At 41.6% G+C, this 19,562-nt stretch overlaps 1 protein-coding gene and 1 long non-coding RNA gene across 2 annotated transcripts in view; one reads left to right on the forward strand and one right to left on the reverse strand.

Annotated features, from left to right (window-relative positions):
- The window catches only part of LOC147761246 (uncharacterized), a 381,866-nt gene extending 381,202 nt beyond the window's left edge, over nt 1-664 (forward strand). The window contains exon 2 of the long non-coding RNA XR_015334975.1: nt 136-664. This is a non-coding gene — a long non-coding RNA (uncharacterized LOC147761246). The remainder of the gene's footprint in view (nt 1-135) is intronic.
- Nucleotides 665-6,799: 6,135 nt separating this feature from the next.
- Nucleotides 6,800-8,608, reverse strand: LOC147761256 (uncharacterized). Its single transcript, XM_087015251.1, has one exon. The coding sequence runs from the start codon at nt 8,606-8,608 to the stop codon at nt 6,800-6,802; it is 1,809 nt and encodes a 602-aa protein (XP_086871377.1).
- Between the last annotated feature and the right edge of the window lie 10,954 nt (nt 8,609-19,562).

Genomic DNA, 19,562 nt, shown 5'->3' on the forward strand with positions numbered 1-19,562 from the left:
ATAGAAAATCGCAATCCTCAAATGTTTTTAATTCATTAAATATAAACGGTCTTTTCTCGTACAATGGGTCTGGTATAGTTGTATTGGCCTATGAGTTGGAAACACGTGGTTCGTCTACAATTGCAAATGGCGGAGGTGCCGTGGTAGTTATTGTCGTAAAATTAGCTGGATACGGTGCACGTGAGAAAATAATTCATTAAATTTAGTTTTCGAGCGTCAGCTTAATCTGGTAAAATGCGAGACGAAAAAAATGATAGATAGAGCCTTATGACCCACTGTAGAATGATGCCGAATAATACATCAACGACGTAGTTTATCGGCAGATAAACGTGTTTCCATTCTCGGCTGACTGAGGAAAGGTTTGAAAGAGCATTTAAAGAAGAGGCGGTCGAACCAATAGTGAGTAGGAAGTGTGCTGCAATCAAGACGAACAATACCGATCATAAGTGGACAGCTAATAACCCCTTATTAACCCCGGGTTACGCGCTGCTGTGTTGACTCCTTGCTGGGAAGGGGTAGCGGCCTCCTACTGCTGTGCGTAATCAAACATTGTCTTCTAACATGCGGCTACACGACGGTTGCATTGTATTAATAAAGTAATACCTATTCATAAGGAAGGGGGCGGATGGTAATCTTACGAGAATTAAATCAGTTATCGATCATACGCGTACCAATAGTCGTGTTTTTTTTTTAGCTATAACTTCAACCCTCGAGGTTTCAATATGTCAATTAAGTTAATTTAATTTTTTTTTTTTACCAAGTGACCTAATTTGCACTTGGATAAAGTCGACTGACAAAACAATGGAAATCTTGAGCAAGTACAAAAAGGAAAATCGGTCTTTCAAATTTCTCCTTTTACCCGAGCACTCACAAACACCGTTTTATTGTCAATTTTAGTACACCATTAAGTACTCCAAGTATCGGCCAGAGATTTCCCTTAAAACCCTTAGTTCAGATTTTATAGTTGATAAAGCAAATAATGTCTTTGTTTTATGAAAATATGTAGTAGGGGGCTCATAATTCCATACTAAAAGGCATTTAAACCACAATGACGGCACGCTTGTGGTCAACAGTGACAATATTCGTGATAAATTCATGGTCAGGCAAGAAGTTACGCCCCATACCGATTATTATGTCACCTCAAAATAGAAAGGTGTTAAATTGACGATAAAACTTTTAGTTGTCTATGCTTATATATTGCAACGAAAGATAAACGTCGATATTATAGATTTTGTGTTGGGGGTGATCGGCCCATGCCCTAGATGAATTCCACTTTACCAAAATAACACGATTTAGAGGCTGGGTCTCTGAGGACGTGTGTTTTGACAGCGCCCCTTGCAGCGTTAAAGGCGGCTTTTAGATTGTGTTAGGCTTCTCGCCTTTATTATGATAAGGTTGGTGTCTCGCCTACCTAGCATGAGATTTAGACAGTGGTATACCGCGATACCGACATATACAGACTTGACATTCAATATGGAATATTTCAGTTTTGAAGGTATGCCTAGGTAAAATGAGTTCTTTTTTCAAAGAACTCCTATCTCATATAAGATATGTGAATGGAGAAGTATGTAGTCAGGTGCGTTGCTACTAATTAAATGAATACCAGGTTTGTTGCGTTGCTGCATTACGTAATATGCTGTAATTTAATTGGTTAGTGATCGTTTGGGCAGGTCAAAACTTGGCTTTGGCAAAGCATGGTTCTGTCAAAAACGTATTCATATGTCGGCAACTACTGCATAGAATAATTTGAAATTTTGCATGCGTGTGGTCGGTTTTGCAGTGTGTAAAATAAACTATACAGTGCTTTACACTTTTGTTATTATGTGGCAGAATGGCACGGAAAAGACAGACATTGCCAGACAGATAATTGCGCCAAACGAAACGGTCTGCACAGTATTAAAGAATAATTTCCAGACTGATGTACCTACACAGAGGCCACGCCCAACGTATTAAAATCTTGCCACCGGGGTACAAGACCCACTGTCTTTCGTGATACGCTGTTGCAACTAAACAAAAAACACTCAGTCCGTTTAGAAGAAGGGGTAAATTGCTACCAAAACGCATTTTTCAACACCCTTAGCAAACACCATACTTGGTTTTTTAGCAGGTTAGAATACCAAACGACCTCCGAGGGACCCGATGTAAACAGGATAACATCGTTGTATGTTTGTCAAATGAATTGGGGACCTTGGCCGTTTCTGGGTTGAACACTGAAACCTCGTTGCTTTCTTTATTGAGGTCAGATTTAACCTGTACCGCTCAACTAGTCAAAATAGAGTTTAAAGACATCCAGAAGAGGCCAGCGACGAAGCGTGTACCGCGTCTAAAGTGACTTAGACCCCATTCCCAGAGATTGGATCGATCTACTTTAGATCGACCTAACTCCCTGGGGGTTCACGCTAAATAGCTGTCAGTCGAGCGGACACGAAAGTTATTTACCCTCTTACAGCTTGTAGTAGGCGGGACGGACATTTAAGCCGGATTATCTGACAGTAATCTAGTGAGACTCCCCGCGGGGATAGATCGATCTAAAAGCTCTGAAAATACAGCCTAAGGTCATTAACAGCGTCAGTATTTGGGATGGATACGACATTGGTGCCAAAACATCAATGGTTGTCATCGACGAAAACCTGAACCAGATCAAATAAAGGAATAATGTAGGAACCACTTGGCTACAATTTGATAGGGGGCAACTTAGGAACAATGTTAGGTTGCATGGTGAGATTGTCGGTCCACACATAGCAATTTTCATAGCAGATTACTTACAGTAATAAGGTAACGTGCAGCTACCTTGGTCATCAAAATCGCCATATTTGAACCACATAGGCAATATTTGGGTAGCTTCTCCGGCGAATTCCATTTATGAATGACATCGAAGAGATAATTAAATTTTATTAAAACACGATTTTAATCCTTATTTTCATCTATCAGTCAGCAAATAAGGGAAAAAAACTGATGAAAAATAATTTGGAAAAAATATCAGCTGCCATCATTTGCATAAAAAAACGTACGTCCAAGTTGCTTTTGCAGCGGCACATCCAGGTGTGCTTTGAAAAGGTGAAATTATATATCTATTTTGTTTACTGTGGGCGTTGTCGTTGTCGAGAAAGAGGGATCTCCGGAGGGGACAACATTACCAAAGTTAGCTGCCGTATCGGCTTATTAGCGTCTGCAAACAAGATCCGTTAAGCTTTTGTATTAGTTACCAACAGGCAGGTGAGTATACGTGCTTCGAATGGCGTTAATTTAAAAGGGTTGGTAGTATAGAAATCCCTTACGCTAATCAACTCTAGCTCCGGATATTTCTACTAATATTCTGCTTACCTTAGCAGTAACGAAATCCCTTTCCTATAGATAACCACTAGAAATCAGGATTCCAACCTCTCTCTCTATCTTGAGTCACAGATATGGCGTCGCCCTTTGTTCTCAGTGCTCCTCGCTGTAACCCACTCCTTACAGCTATCGAGTTACTCGCAAACTGACACTCAGCCTCGACTCGGATCGAGGCCAAGACAAGCCAAACACCGATGCCGGATCACTACACTCCTCCCCACTTTATCTGGATTGGAGGTAGTCATTACAATCCGACACCAACAACACACTCTTACGATCCTTGTATCACTACTCGATCAGCCCATGCTGACCCAGCCAAGGACCTCCCACTCTATTCTCTCTACCAGATTTCTTGTCGCTTCTCGATCAGCCCCAGCTGACCAGCCAAGGAATCAATATACGGTACTCATCACTAGGAATACTCCTTCCCAGCATCTACTCCTGACCAGGTCATACCTCTCCTGGCCAGCGTCGTGGTGCACTGAAAATTGAGCCCCCACTGGTCTAACCAGCGCTCATTCTCCTCAGTCCTCTTGAGGATATTTTCTTAGGCTCTGTTCTCACAACTTTTAGATCGATCTATCACCGCGGGGAGTCTCACTAGATTACTGTCAGATAATCCCCCTTAAGTGTCCGTCCCCGCCTACTACAAGCTTTAAGGGGTAATTAACTTTCGTGTCCGCCCGGCTGACAGCTATTTAGCGTGAACCCCCAGGGAGTTAGGTCGATCCAATGTAGGTCGATCTAATCTATGAGAATGGGGTGTAACTCTCCACCACGAATCTTGACCTTAACCCTTCCCAGGGTCATGGCCTGGACGCACCAATCGACGTGTGCAATCCTCACACTTATACTTCTTTATCGAGAGGGCGTCAGACGCAGTAATGTTAAAACAAGACCCATGATACCATTCACTACAATAATCGCACTGTATCATAAATCGGCCATGCCATTTCTGTCTACAGTTACAATACACTCTGTCATCCCCCTTGACTGTAGAGTCAACCACAGGATTTTTTCTCAATTGCTGGATCCACAGAGGTATCCCACTGTCTCGACAAGGTTTTAACCTGTCATGATTGGCCACGAACACCGCATTTCTTACCTTCACCCGGTATAAATACGAGCTCAGCCTCTCCACGATGACTCCCGGACCCTTCCACGGGGGACATAGTTTCTTACACTTCCCCCGGCCCCCGGCCGCATCCAGTATGTAAACTGAATCCCCGACCGCATAAGTGCGCTCCAAAATCCTCAGGTCGTAATCTCTCTTCATACGCTTAGAAGATACTTTGAGCTTACCTAGGGCCGTCTCGTGCGCCTTCTGTAGGTCTGCTTCTAACTCAGCCACATACCCCTCGGTACTACTCGGCTCTCTTCCCTTCCATTATTCCAGCAGGAGTGTTGACTTCCCTGCCCAACATCAGCTTATTAGCCGTAAAACCTGTCATCCTGTTGACCGATGACCTGAGAGCCCCGGCAATTTGCTGTAGATGAAGATCCCACTGGTTTTGAATTCTCTCTGTAAAGCAACGCACTGCGTCCATCAATGTCCGATTGTACCTCTCAATCTGACCATTGGAAGATGGGCGATAGGGTGTCGTCCGTGCTTTATGGATATCCAATATCCTACACACCTCAGTGAACAGCTTCGAATCAAAATTTCTTCCTTGATCCGTGTATATTTCAAACGGTACCCCAAACCGTGAGAAAAACTGTTCGACTGCCGCCTGCGCTGTCTCCTCGGCAGACTGCGATGGAAACGGGATGCACTCCACCCACTTGGTAAACTGGTCAACCATCATGAGTATGTACTCATTTCCCCTGGTGCTCTTCGGTAGAGGACCCAGAAAATCCAAGTGTACACGTTCCATAGGTTCTCCAGCCTGGAACTCGGTTAAAGCACCCCGGCCATGTCTTGCCGACTTTTTATTCTGATTGCAACTTGCGCAGCCTCGCACAAGTTTATCCACGTCTCGGCCTAACTTGTGCCAATAAAAACGTTCTCGAAGTCTCTCTTTAGTCCTAGAGACTCCCTGATGTCCTGCTGATGGTAAACAGTGGTGTAACTCGATTGCCTTAACTCGCAATCCATGTGGAAGCACTAACTTCTTATCGTCAGTCTTCGGATCTGACCAATACAATACACCATCAATCATTACAAACTCTCTCTATCCAGCCAATAAGACTTTAACTCCTGGCTCCCTCTGAATAGAGTAGACTGATTTGGAATAATGGCGTTGTCCACATACTCCCTGATCAGATTCACATCATGATCCGCTTTCTGTGCCGCTTTCACCTCTTCCACTGAATACCCCCAACTGCGCAGCCCTGAGGTACTCTTACTCTCAGCCTTCACAGTTGATCTCGACTCTGTACTATTAGAGCCCACTTCAGCTGGTCTGGACTCTACATCCTTAGAGTCCACTTCAGTTAATCTCGACTCTACACCAGTAGAGCCCACTTCAGTTGATCTCGACTCTGCACCAGTAAAGCCCACCTCCGTTGAACTCGACTCTACACCAGTAGAGCCCACTTCAGGCGTTCTTTTCATCTTTTTAGCCTGCCGACGAGTGGTGACCACATTAACTCGGACCGATTTCCCTGGGTCCCATGGGATATTCTCGATCACCTCTCTCAACATCTGGTACTCAGGCATCTCTTCCACCTTTTCATCAGGCGAGGTATCTACCACTGGCCCCAATACCTCCGGTTCTGAAAACTCCCTCACTAAGTCAACCATAACAGTGTTTACCGTCTTGCCACTGTTACTCTGTCGGTTACTTGAGGTTTCATCGCTTTCGACGCTCCTGGTACCCCCTTGGTTTTCCCTTCGGATCACCAATGGCACCACATCAGCAACCTCCTCCTCAAACCTGGCCCAGTTTGAGTGAGCACGTTTACAATATTCACATCCTCCACAGGGTAGATCTCCAAGGCGCACCCCTGTCCCAAACGTTAAACACTGCCCCGTGTGTCCAGCTCTTGACAGTGCATCCGCGTTTGCATGAAGTCGCCCTGCCCGATGTGATAGAACCATGTTGAACTGCGACAGCTCCTCTAACCATAGCGCCAACTGACCCTGCGGCTCCTTGAACCTCATTAACCAACGCAAGCTTGAGTGGTCGGTTCTCACCATGAATGGCCTCCCCAGGAGATAGTGTCTATACTGCCTGGTGAAACGTACACTGAAAATTGTTCTTACCAGTCATGGCATACAGTGGAGCAGCGAGTTTGGAAAAGTCCTTGATAAACGCCCTGTGGTAGTTTGCTAGGCCCATAAATTTCTCAACATCCTTTCCACATGTTGGCATCGGCCAATCTCTGAACCACCTGGATATCATGCTCCGACATGGCTAAGGTGTCACCAGTCACTACTCGACCTAGAAACTCGATCTTTCTTTGGAAGAAAGAACACTTCTTTGGCTTAAACTTAAGCCCATACGCTCTAAACCTCATTAGAGCCTCACGCAGATTCTGCAGATGAATCTCGAAACTCGCACCCAGCACCACTATATCGTCCAGAAACGCCAGCACCGTCTTCCATGATAAACCTCGAAAGACCAAAATTCATAATTCTGGCATAGGTAGCTGGTGCCCCACAAAGACCAAACGCCATGCGAATGTGTTCATACAATCCATACTTTGTTATGAACGCGGTCTTCTTTCTATCCTCCTCTCGAATGGGTACCTGCCAATAAGCTGAGTTTGCATCCAACTTACTAAAGAAAACGCTACCCGACAAGGTATCCAAACAATTGTTCACCAGTGGCAGTGGGAATACATCTTTAGTGGTAACTTCATTCAAAGCACGGTAGTCAATGCAGTAACGGACGCTACCATCTTTTTTACGAATTAACACCGGCGCTGACGCCCAATCCGATGTAGATTCTTGTATTACCCCTGCTTGGATCATTTTCTGCAGATGAGCCTCCTCCTCATTAGCAAAACACACTGGTGTACGCCGCATCCTCTGCTTGATCGGCCTTGCTTGCCCCGTGTCAATAGTATGTTCTAAGGCAGTAAAATTACCTAAGTCAAACTCACTTTGGGCAAACACATCTTGAAACTCGGTCAGTACTTGACCCAGTTGAGCTTGCTGATCCTCGCTCAACTCTGTACTCGATTCCTCGAACACCTTCTGTAAATGTTGAGGAACCACTGGCCTTTCTTCACCCTCGCCTTCGGCTGGTCTCACCTCAGGCCTCCGCGGTGCAGGAATAGAGTAATTTACTCTCACCACATCCTCTTCAGTTTGACTCGATGTCGTACTAGACACCCTCGACTCAGTCGAAACTGAACCACATTGCACATTTTCATCAAATGCTTGTCCAGACGTCACGACTTTTTCATAAGAAAAAGCCCTCCCAATTTCTGACCCCTTCCGTAGCAGCTTATACCTGTCACTTGGGTTAATCAGCACCATAATAGGGTCACTCCCCCTATTACGTATAACCCTTGGAACCAAGAAATGACACGCGCCCCTCTCCACTGGCTCTATGACATAATCATCGAGGTCCATGTCCATTTTACATGCCACTCTGACTACAGAGTTAGGAGGAATTACCCGGCGCTCTGACACCATAACGCGTGCTACCTGGGGAACACCCTTCTCCAGGCAACAATCCAACGTTAAACTCATGTCATCGAAGTGCAGAATCCCTCTTCCCACATCAATCATGGCTTGACCCCGATCTCTCAATATGTCGACTCCCAGCAACATTTCTTCTTCCAAAGGAGCCACGTATACTGTTTCCGTATACCACTTGTGCCCAATTTTTAATTTTATCGGACCTGCGATAAAACCCGGCATAGCCATCTTCCGCCCTGCAGCCCACAACTGCACATCCTTTAATTTTCTCGGCGGATTTTTCAAGCTATTGTAGATACTGTCAGATAAAATGGTGACACGAGCACCGGTATCCACTAATGCCCTCACTGTTTTATCACCTACTCTGACTTTTAAAGAGTAGTCGGATACGGATCCAATCTGGTTCACATACACCACCTCTGGCTCAGGTGTGCTCTTTTCTGCTTCAGATCCTTTTTCTTGGGCCTTATCATCAGTTTCTTTGACGTCTGACCTAGCATCGTCTCGGATCGAGGATAGGCCCCCTACCTCGACCGCTTGATGTTCCCTGCTTTGCCCCTGAGACCTTATCTTGTCTCTTTTCCGAGGCATCTCCCCATCTCGGGCACTCACGGATAAAATGTCCCTTTTCCCGGCATTTAAAACAAGTCCCATCCATAGGTCTACTCTCAGACTTGGACCCATTTTCTGCCTTCGGCGACCCACTTTTCTCGATCGCCTTCTTTTTCGCATCCAGTTGTAGAGACTTACTTAATCCGAGTACGGTAATAGATTTCTCTATATTCTCCATTCGCTGGACCCACTTGGACATATCCGGATTAGGAGGTGTTTTCTTCTTCGCATCCAGCTGTAAAGATTTAATGGATTTCTCCATGTTCTCCATACACTGGACCAACCTGGACATCTCAGGTGTTGGGGGTATTTCGGCCGTCGCTACCTGATTTACTCTCGGGTTTCCCTGACGACCCCTCCTTGGCACTGTGCGATCCATCACCTGGAACATTTGCTGATGCATTCTCACCAATCGCACTGCCTCACGAACAGTTGGAGGACTCCGCATATAAATAGCATGCCCCGCCTCCCTGTCCAATAAACCAGCACAAAATTGATTCACCGCCTGCATATCAGTGAATGATTCCGGCAAGCCCTCGTAAGCACGACCTGCCAGAGTTAACACACGATCAGCCCAGTCATCTAACAACTCATTAGACTCCTGAATTGAACTCTGGAAACGCGACTGTGCTGTAGCTGGTGTATCCCGCTCTCCGAACCGTTTCTCCAGTTCGTGCAGCAACACTCGTTATGTTAGGCCACCTACCCGCTGACTCAGTATAGCATAGTAGTCCTGAGCTTTTCCCCGCAGGCACCAACATAACCCATCGAGGGACAAGGCATCATCCCACTGTTCACGAGCTGCATGCCTGATAAATAAACTCTTAAATGCAGTCCAGTTACCACGCCCATCAAAGACTAAGTTTTTTGGTGGGTTAAACTTCCGTATTGGGGCGCTAGCTGTAGATTCCCATCCACCATCCTATGATCACCATCGTGTCCTCCATTGACACCACTATATCCTCCCTGGACACCACGATGTCCTCCCTGGACACCTCTACCTCCGACTTCCATAGGGTAAGAAGCCTCATTAGTAGGAACTGGTTCCCAGGGTACATCAGCTCTCCTTTGAGAAATGACTGGAGCCTGGTATGGCCCCCCACAGTCATATCCTTGAGTGCTGATACCGGTAACTGGTACTGGTTCACCATGGTCCGGTCTCAACCAGTCTTGTCTGAATGGCTCTAGAACCCGACCACAGTTTTCACGATTCGGTCCACCATGGCCCAGTGTAAATTCACCTGGTAGCTGTCCACCCTGCATATAAGCATGGCTCGGTCCATACTGATCTAGTGTGACCTGGTCTGGCTGCCACCCTGTTGGTCTGACATCACGGTACAGTCCACACTGGTCTCGTGTGACCTCCCTTTGCTGCTGCCCGCCTTGCACACAAGCAAGACTCGGTCCACACTGGTCTCGTGTGACCCCACCCGGCTGATGCACATCTTGCATAAAAGCAAGATTCGATCCACATTGGTGTTGTGTGAACCCACCTGACTGCTGCCCATCTTGCATATAAACAAGACTAGGTCCACACTGGTCCCGTGTGACCACACCTGGCTGCATATTTACATGTCTGACCCCACTAGTCGGTCCATCATGGCCTTGTGTGAATGGACCTGGCTGATACACTGCACCATAATTTTCATGACTCCCTCTGGTGAAAGTTGGGACTGGCTCTGTTTTCCAGTGTACAGTAGCCTGTCGCACTTGGCTGGTTTCTCTATTCCGCCCAGGTATACGCATATCATGAGTGAATGGAATTTTCACTACAGTATCATCCCCATGCCCTGGATTCTCGGGAATAGGACTTATTCCCCACGGAATTGTGCTTAACGTCCCTCTAGCTGACCCACGAGATTCCTGTCTGGAACCCACAGGAATCCCCCAGGTGCCTGGTTAACACCTGTCTGCTCCAGGTTTATTACCTCATATGTTACTCGTCTCCAGTCTGTGTAGAAACCACCGTCTGCACTGAAGTGGAGACCATTTCCCTCATCCCCTCTCCTGTCTGTACAGGCGTGGAGACCATGCGCCTCTCGTCAGCCCTTGGTACCTCACTCAAGGGTGACCGAATGGGTGTAGAAGTCCATAAACACCCAATCCCGAAACCCGAAGAACTGCTGGGCTCCCTTGACACCATTTTCTGATCCGCGCTGGTGTTACCTCCAGAGGCTTGCGGTACTGCAGAGAGGGTAGTATTAGGAGTAAAGTCCAATAACTCCAACACATCATCAGTCAACTTTTTTCGAGTTATTAGTTGTAATAACTCCCTGGTGATTTGCCCACCATTTTGTCTCGCTGACACCATAGTTTCAGCTATTTTGTCACTAACACCCGGTATTAGTGACAGCTCCTGAACGTCAGCCGAGTTGACTTTAATGACATGTACATTCTCCATATTTAATATCAATATATATAAAAATGAAGAACACAAACGACTATAAATATATTTTTATTGAAAATATATAAATATAGCCCCCTCTAGAAATAATGCACCCACAATTTAATTGTTACTTGCAAAATTTCTACAAAACAGTAAAGTCTGCCTAAGCAAACCGCTGAATAAACTAGAAAAACAGCTATTTGTATGAAAAAACAAACAACTACTCGTTTTTAAACTTTTATTCAGCAACGTGGGCTCGTTGTTTTCGCTGCCACCAATATAGAAATCCCTTACGCTAATCAACTCTAGCTCCGGATATTTCTACTAATATTCTGCTTACCTTAGCAGTAACGAAATCCCTTTCCTATAGATAACCACTAGAAATCAGGATTCCAACCTCTCTCTCTATCTTGCGTCACAGATATGGCGTCGCCCTTTGTTCTCAGTGCTCCTCGCTGTAACCCACTCCTTACAGCTATCGAGTTACTCGCAAACTGACACTCAGCCTCGACTCGGATCGAGGCCAAGACAAGCCAAACACCGATGCTGGATCACTACAGTAGGCATATTTCGTCGCTTATATACACTGTAAAAACAGTGTTAAGCTCCTAAACACATTTCTAAGCGCCTGTTTTGTCTCACTTTTTCCACGCGTTTAGCTCCTAACATGCTTAGCTTCTTAACACGTTTCACGCTTGTGTTTAGCAGTATGACGCGTTTGACGGCTTATAAATGTAGGGTGTATTTGTTTAACCTTTAGGTGCTAAGGGTTTCAACTGTTTTAGTCGCACACACGCGCGCACGCGCACACACACACACACACACACGAACTCACGGTCACTTTTAACTGCTATAGTTATCTCTTTCTATAACAGGGTACCGTGAACTGTCAACATCGTTGACTTCCCACTATCATCTTTACAGCTGTACTTATTCATCCTTATGTTAGCTGACCTTGCGAGGAAGTTTATTGGAATGTATTTCTGAAAAGCAGGTTAGGAAAATTCACTAGTTCACTAAAGGCAAGAAACAACTATCAATTTTACTTTAAAACACCTTTCTCCATATTTTGATAAAATGCGATACGGTATTGATATCTATTATTTTTTTTCCGAAAGTAATGAACAATAGAACATCAGGATCATATTGGGGTATTCATTATAATGCTTTATTTAAGCTTTCATCACATGCTGGTTATTTCGGTACCGATAGTCCGAATATTTGTACCGCTCTAGTCGCCGACTAACCCCAAGCCCATTTTGGAATTAACCACTAACTGTAATTCAAACAGCATAAGACGTGTTTTTGTTATTTATATAAAAATGTTTTCAAAACATTATATAATGTTTTTCCAGAATGTTATAAACACGCTGATAAAACTCCACAAAATGACGTTACATGTATCATAAAATTGTGTAGAAACGGTCTTCGAATCTTTTTACAAATTATAACGTTACTGTACATCATTTTGCATGGAGTTAAAACACCCATAACGTTACCATAATGTTCTTCTATACCATTACCAGCATGTAACCATCTGATAACGTCGTGAAATCGTTATTTGTTATTGGATTATTACTTAAAGGTACATATGAATCGAGCATCGGTGGAGCGTGGGTTGCCAGTAACACATATAAACCACCTCTACTAGATTCTTATACGACTCAAATAAAGTCGACATGCCAAGGGACAAACTGAATAAATCATTCGATCAGCCATAAAAGAGCTTTAGACTGCTCTTTTAATTTTTGGTCAGAAATTTAACCTACTTATGTGACCTACTTTTCTGCCCCATGTATATACAGGATAGTAAGCTAACAGAAAAATCCATTCAAATAACATTTTTCGGCGAATATTAATCAATGCCTTCTGGCAATTTCCTTAATTATACTTTTTGAAACTATATACTGGTATTTGGTTGGTTTTTGAGCAAAAAATTGACTTTGTATGCATCTTTAATAGGCCTATTTTAAATAAGCACGCGTTACTGCAAGGAGGGACACCAAGCGTTCGAGCAGACTGCTCCACGCCTTCAACAGCTCCACACGTTTACAATGGGGGGGAAGTGTTAAGCCAAATTGTTGAGCCTTGTAATAAACTTATGGGACCGGTGAAACAAATCACATAGCTAAAAGTGTGACACTTCTAAGAATGTTAAACATTTTTATTTCTTCTGAAAGAAGCTTGAAAAGCTAAACTTGTTGTTCAGCTACCCTCTACCAGGGCGACAGATGGATTTTTCACAGATATGTCTCTAGATAAATAGATAGTCAATTTGGTCTGATGTCACCTCAGCAAAAAAATGTCCCCAAGAACTGTGGCCTTGATAGAGGGTATTGTTCAGCAGCTACACGCGTTTAGGAATTCCACACCTATAGCAGCTCCATATGTTTAGCAGCCTCACGCGCTTAGCAGGGGAAGTGCTTAGACAATGTGCTTAGCTTGTGATAGACTTATTATAGATCCATATACCGGTGAAGCTAAGCACATAGCTAAACGTGTAACACTGCCAACGTGTCTAGCATTTTCTTCTGTGAAACGCTTGAAAAGCTATACGTGCTTAGCTTTTACACATATTTCTAAATGCGTATAGGTGCTTAACGTATGTTGTATGTATTTAAATGCTAAGCACTGTTTTTACAGTGTATGTGCACAGTTAAGCCTGTCTTACGTCGTTTTTTATAATTGACATTTTAATTGACTTCTCAGGGGTATTGTGATCCTTTATTATCATCCAAATACCGAAAAAAGTGAGGATATTTTCTGGAACTAATTGTTCAATAATGCAAGTATCTTTGTGTTGAATTAAAACTTTATAAATCCCCTCCAAAATATATCTATCGTTGCAATATATAAGCACAGACAACTCAAAGCTTTTATCGTCAATTTTACACCTTTCCTTTTTGAGGTGACATAAAAATCGGTACGGGCCATAACTTCTTGCCTAAACAAAATTTTATCACGAAAATTGACATAGCTGATCTAAAGTCAATGTGTTACAATAGCATGTCGCCATTGTGGTTTAAATGCTTTAGTTATAGAGTTTTGAACCAGTAATTTCATTTTTTCATTAAACAAAGGCATTATTTTGTTTTGTCAATGGTGAATTTTAGAAAAATCGCTGGTTAATATTTGGAGTGCTTAAAAGTGCCCTTAAACTGACGCTAAAACGGTGTTCTCGGGTGCTTGGGTAAAAAGAGGAATTTGAGAGAACTTTCTTTTATTTTTAGGTTACATTGTTTTAGAAAAGGTGGTTAGACTTTTTTGTCGATTAAATACGTGCACACTTAGGCCAGTATCACATCGTTGTCTTTTATAATTTAGATCCCCCATGAGTAGAATTTGATTTACTGATACGACATATAAACACAAGTTATTTTTTCAAGGGCATGAAAGGGAGTTAGAGACCTTTGAAATAAATAATATCAAAGGTCCAATCCATAGGATTCCATGTCAAGATAACTTTTTCTTGGGTAGGGAGCATTTTAATACTCACGAACTATTGCTTTACAGTACAGGGGTATATTGATAATTGCACAATATTTTTAATTAGAATATGCATTATACCCCTGTAATTATTATTTTCATTAACCGTTTATAAAAAGCAAGGTTTACAGTTAACAGTAAGAGTATGATATGGAAAAACAGTTTTTTACGTATTTTGATGTACCGGGAAGTTGCCACTCCCCTAAATAGAAATTAAAACAAACGATTTTTTTCTGTACATTTTTTTTACAGAAATGTACAGACTTAAAATTATTGAGTTATTGATTCTTCCGAGACATTGAGGCCTTTCTAATATGAGGTTCACGTGTAGCTGTTGATGGAAGGTCTGCTACCAAACTTGGGACTCGCCAATGCGGACCTGAACTTAGTTTTGTCAAGTAAAAACCTAAGTCCGCGGTTTTCTTTCGCAACTCTCTATTACTGAACAACATATACCGTACATGGTATATGCTGATTTGACGTAATACGAATCCAAGGGTCTATTAATCCGTCTTGAATTTGAACTGTACGTGTTTTATTTTCAAAAAACACTGATGTTGTTATTTTGAAGACTAGCACAAAATGTCTGCACTATCGTCCAGGGCCCGGTTGCACCAAGCCGTCGTAAGTGAGGCGTAGCAGTTGCGCTGGCGTAACAATCGCCAATCCTCGGCTCATTCCGCAAGCTCCATACTAACCTCGGATGTGATAGGCGGAGAAATATGCACCAAATCCATGCATTTTGTTAGCCGGAAATGCCTTCTCACTCAATTCGATTATTCAGCTCATAAAGATGGCTGTCAATACCCCTGATTTCTATGATGCTTTACAGTTTGCCAAACAATGCACTAAGATTGACTTTGATTTAAAGGATAAACAGATACAGACGTTGAAAGATTTATGGTCTAAATTAGCGCGAGGTTGAAAGTAGTTCCTTCCCAACAATCAACAATCAAATATGGCTGCCTCCGTATTACGTCCGAGGTTATTGTCGAGTGCGGAGACATCCGAGTAGTTCCGAGTGCTGGCGTAAACTGGTGTGGCATGAATCGTTCGAAGCGTGAACCATCCGTACTGCTCATGCGCACGAAGCGCAGCCAAATCTGAGAGACTTCCGGCGTGTACTGTTCGTCTTCATCGATACATTCTGCTTGATTTATGTAAAATTTGTAGGTAGAATGGTGTAACAGATTATACGAAACATGGAGTACAATGTCTGTTTACTTTTAAGAACCACATAATTAAGTACATTTTTAAACGTGAATAAACATATTGTACACTGTTGAGAACATACTGCATAATCTTTAGAAATATTCATATCTTAAAGTGGTCACCTCTAATGCGATTTCCACCAAACTGGAATAGTGTTTACGTTGGTCTTAAATTAGTCGTAGATTTACGCCTACCAGCTAGGTGGTGTATGTTGGTCGTAGCTCGTTTTCCACAATGGCTAGGCTACCATAGAGAGAGTTTGGTGACAATTATATATATATATATATATATATATATATATATATATATATATATATATATATATATATATCAAAATCGTCAAAGAGGAGGGTTAACGCAGGTATAACTCAAGACGCTCTTTATTGTGTTGAGATCCATTGACCCATCAAGGTGACAGCCGAGTCGGTATCTTTGTCGTAATCACTGGATGTCACCTTGTTTATCACTTTAGTACTACAGTCTAGATTAATCGATTATACTAGGTACGTTGTGCGCATTGAAAAGAGGGGTTATATGGCGTCCTACCGGGTGTACTGTACCATGGTAATCTGACTCCCCTCAGATATGCCTCTCCAGTCAGATTTTCATCATAAAAATGTGACTCCCCTGTCAAATTTTCATAATGTGACCCCCCCCAATGAAATTTTGACTCCCCCCACAAAACTTTATAAATTTTATTATATCTTATATTGTAGAATGCATAATGGAGGATACATTGGCACTTTTTGTTAGTTTGCAGGTGAAATTTTAAATGAGAAAGTAAGAAAATGAAAAATGTGTATTTTACACCCAATGGCCCCCCTACGAAAAAGCTATATATATATTTATATTATTTATTTGATATTTGGTGATCATTTCAACATATTTCCCTTAAGTATACTTAATGAAGAATATATTGGAAACATTTGAAAGTCTAAAGGTAAAATATTGTGTGCAAAAGATGAAAAGAAAAATCGTGAAAAATCTTCATATTCATACCCATGGGATTTGGACTCCCAAGAAGAAAAGGCCTTATTTTATATTTTCACCAACCATACCATTGTTTTCCACATGGTTTGCATTGTGATGTATATTCTGTTAGTATTTGAAAGTTTGATGGTGAAAATTGATGATTTTTGAAACAAGTATTTCTCTTACTATCTTTAGGATTTGGACTCCGATAGCCTTTTCTTAGAAGTCATTGGGTGGGAAAACACACAATTTTGATTTTCTTTTTTTTTCTCATGAAAATTTTCAAAAAGTGCCAATGTATCCTCCATTATGCATTCTACAAGATAAATGTTATATACTCAAATAAAGTAAAATTCATAAAGTTTTGTGAGGAGTCAAAATTTCATGGGGGGGGGAGTCAGATTTTCATTATGAAATTTTGACTGGGGGAGTCAGATGTTGATGTAATACCATGTATATCTGCATTGTAAAAACAGTGTTTAGCTCCTAAACACATTTCTAAGCGCCTGTTTTGTTTCATTTTTTCGACGCGTTTAGCTCCTAAGCACGTTTAGCTTCTTAACATGTTACACGCTTTGACGCCTAATAAATGTAGGATGTATTTATTTAACTTTTAGGTGCTAAGGGTTTCAAATTGTTCAGTCACACACACACACACACGTGCGCGCGCGAACGCACACACACACGAAGTCACGGTCAACCTTGACTGCTGTAGCTATCTCTATCGTTGACGGGGTACCGCGGACTGTTATCATCGTTGACTTAACACCATAACCTTTACAGCTGGACTTATTCATTCTTGTGTTAGCTGAACTTGCAAGGAAGTTCATTGGAATATATTTCTGTAAAACAAAGTACGAAAATTCACCAGTTCAGTAAACACACGAAGCAACTATCACTTTTACTTTAAAACACATTTTTTCATAATATGATAAAATGCGTTACAGTATTGATGTCTATTTTTTCTGGAAGTAATGAACAATAGAACACCAGGATGATGGTGGGGTATTCATTATATTTAAGCTTTCATCACATGCTGGTTATTTCGGTACCGAAAGCCCGAATATTCTACAATTCGCCCGTTCTAGTCGCCGACTGACCCCGAGCCCATTTTGGAATTGACAGCTAATTGTAGTTCATAAAGCATAAAACGTGTTTTGGTTATTTATGAAAAAAAATTTGAAACATTATATATTTTTCCAGAATGTTATCAAAACGCTGATAAAACTCCACAAAAATACTTTATAATAAAATTTTGTAGAAACGGTCTACGAATCTTTCTACAAATTACTGTAATGGTTTTTGTTATCTGGGACATCATTTTGCATGTAGTTAAAAAAACCCATAACGTTACCATAATGTAGATTGCCAGTAACACATTTAAACCACTTCTACTAGAATCTTATACTGAATCTTATACTTATCTTATATAGAATCTTAAACTTAAGTCGTCATGCCAAGGGATAAAGTGAATAAATCACTCGATCAGCCATTAAAGAGCTTTAGCCTGCTCTTTAATTTTTGGTCAGAAATTTAAACCACTTATGTGACCTACTTTTCTGCCCCATGTATATACAGGATAATAAGCTAGCAGAAAAATCCATTCAAATATCATTTTTTTTCGGGTAATATTAAACAACGCCTTCTGGCAATTTTTGGCAAAAAATTGATTTTGTATGCATCTTTAATAGGCCTATTTTCAATAAGCACACGTTACTGCATGGAAGGTCTTCAAGCGTTTCTGTCGAGCTGCTGCACGCCTTCAACAGCTCCTCACGTTTACAATGGAAAGTGCTTAATTGTTGAGCCTTGTAATAAACTTTATCATAAACATACCGCCAATTTGTAAAGAAAATAGAAATAAGCCCAATTAACATTCGATAAATGTACTTTATTTGGTGGTTTATAGAAATTTTATCCTGTCGGAAGAAGACAGTGGGTTAAATTTTTGAACGTGATTTTTGTCAAAAATCTACTAACCTCCAGAACATATGGCAGAGAACAAAAACAACAACTGCAAAATCAGCCCCTTTCTGGTATGACTTGGCTAATCAAATCCCGTGTATAGATGTTAACATTTTGCTGTTACCCAGTATCGTGAAGTGCAGATATATAAGTTAGCGTTACAAGCGAGGTCAAAACAGGCAACAAAATAAAACAGAAATACAAGTTATGAAACAATGAATGATTTTTGCTGCACTTGCGTCTACCGCTGCTGAACCCTGACCTGTAAATTCAGAAACTGCCAATGTGTGACAAACTGACAGAGGTCGCCCATGTTTTAAGCTCGTCTTAATTATTGTGGGAGGCTTCTGACAAACTCAACGAACTATTATATTTTTGAGTATTTAGGTAACACCGCCTATACTTTCAAATCTATTGAGTGTTTGTTATTCATCATGACAACACGATAATTCCCCTGAAGATAGTGATGGATTAGTTGGGGTAAAATAGTTTCTATTCTTTTTGTTAATTGTTTACGTATAATCTTGTGCAGATCTTTTAATTCTGGACTATCAAACTGGCATTCACTACTTCCATTCACTATTGTCAACCACTGTTGATTGATCTCGCTTCTTGAACTTCGATTGGTTAGGTACAATTAACAATTCAATAACTTACAGGAATCTCATGGCCTTTGATTGATCAGTTACAAACCCTTGTTTTGATGTTGATCGTTACGCAAGATGCCAATTGCATTAATCAAAATTATTTTGATGTGAATTTCCGATCACTGCGGTTGATAAGATATTTTTAATATTCTAAAATATCTTAACTGATAAAAATGTTAAATGCTTTTTGTTTAATTTATGTCTTTTTAATATTCTTAAACATCATTGATCATGTGAATTAATCTATAGGCCTAAATGTACATAAAATCAAATTTTCCCTTCATACATATACATAGGTGGACAATATGAAAAATAAAATATATGATTGTTCGTATGTGAGAGAAAGAGAGAGAGAGAC

This window comes from Lingula anatina, chromosome 6, assembly GCF_051362555.1.
Source record: "Lingula anatina isolate TDL-2025a chromosome 6, LinAna3.0, whole genome shotgun sequence".
NCBI lineage: Eukaryota > Metazoa > Brachiopoda > Lingulata > Lingulida > Lingulidae > Lingula > Lingula anatina.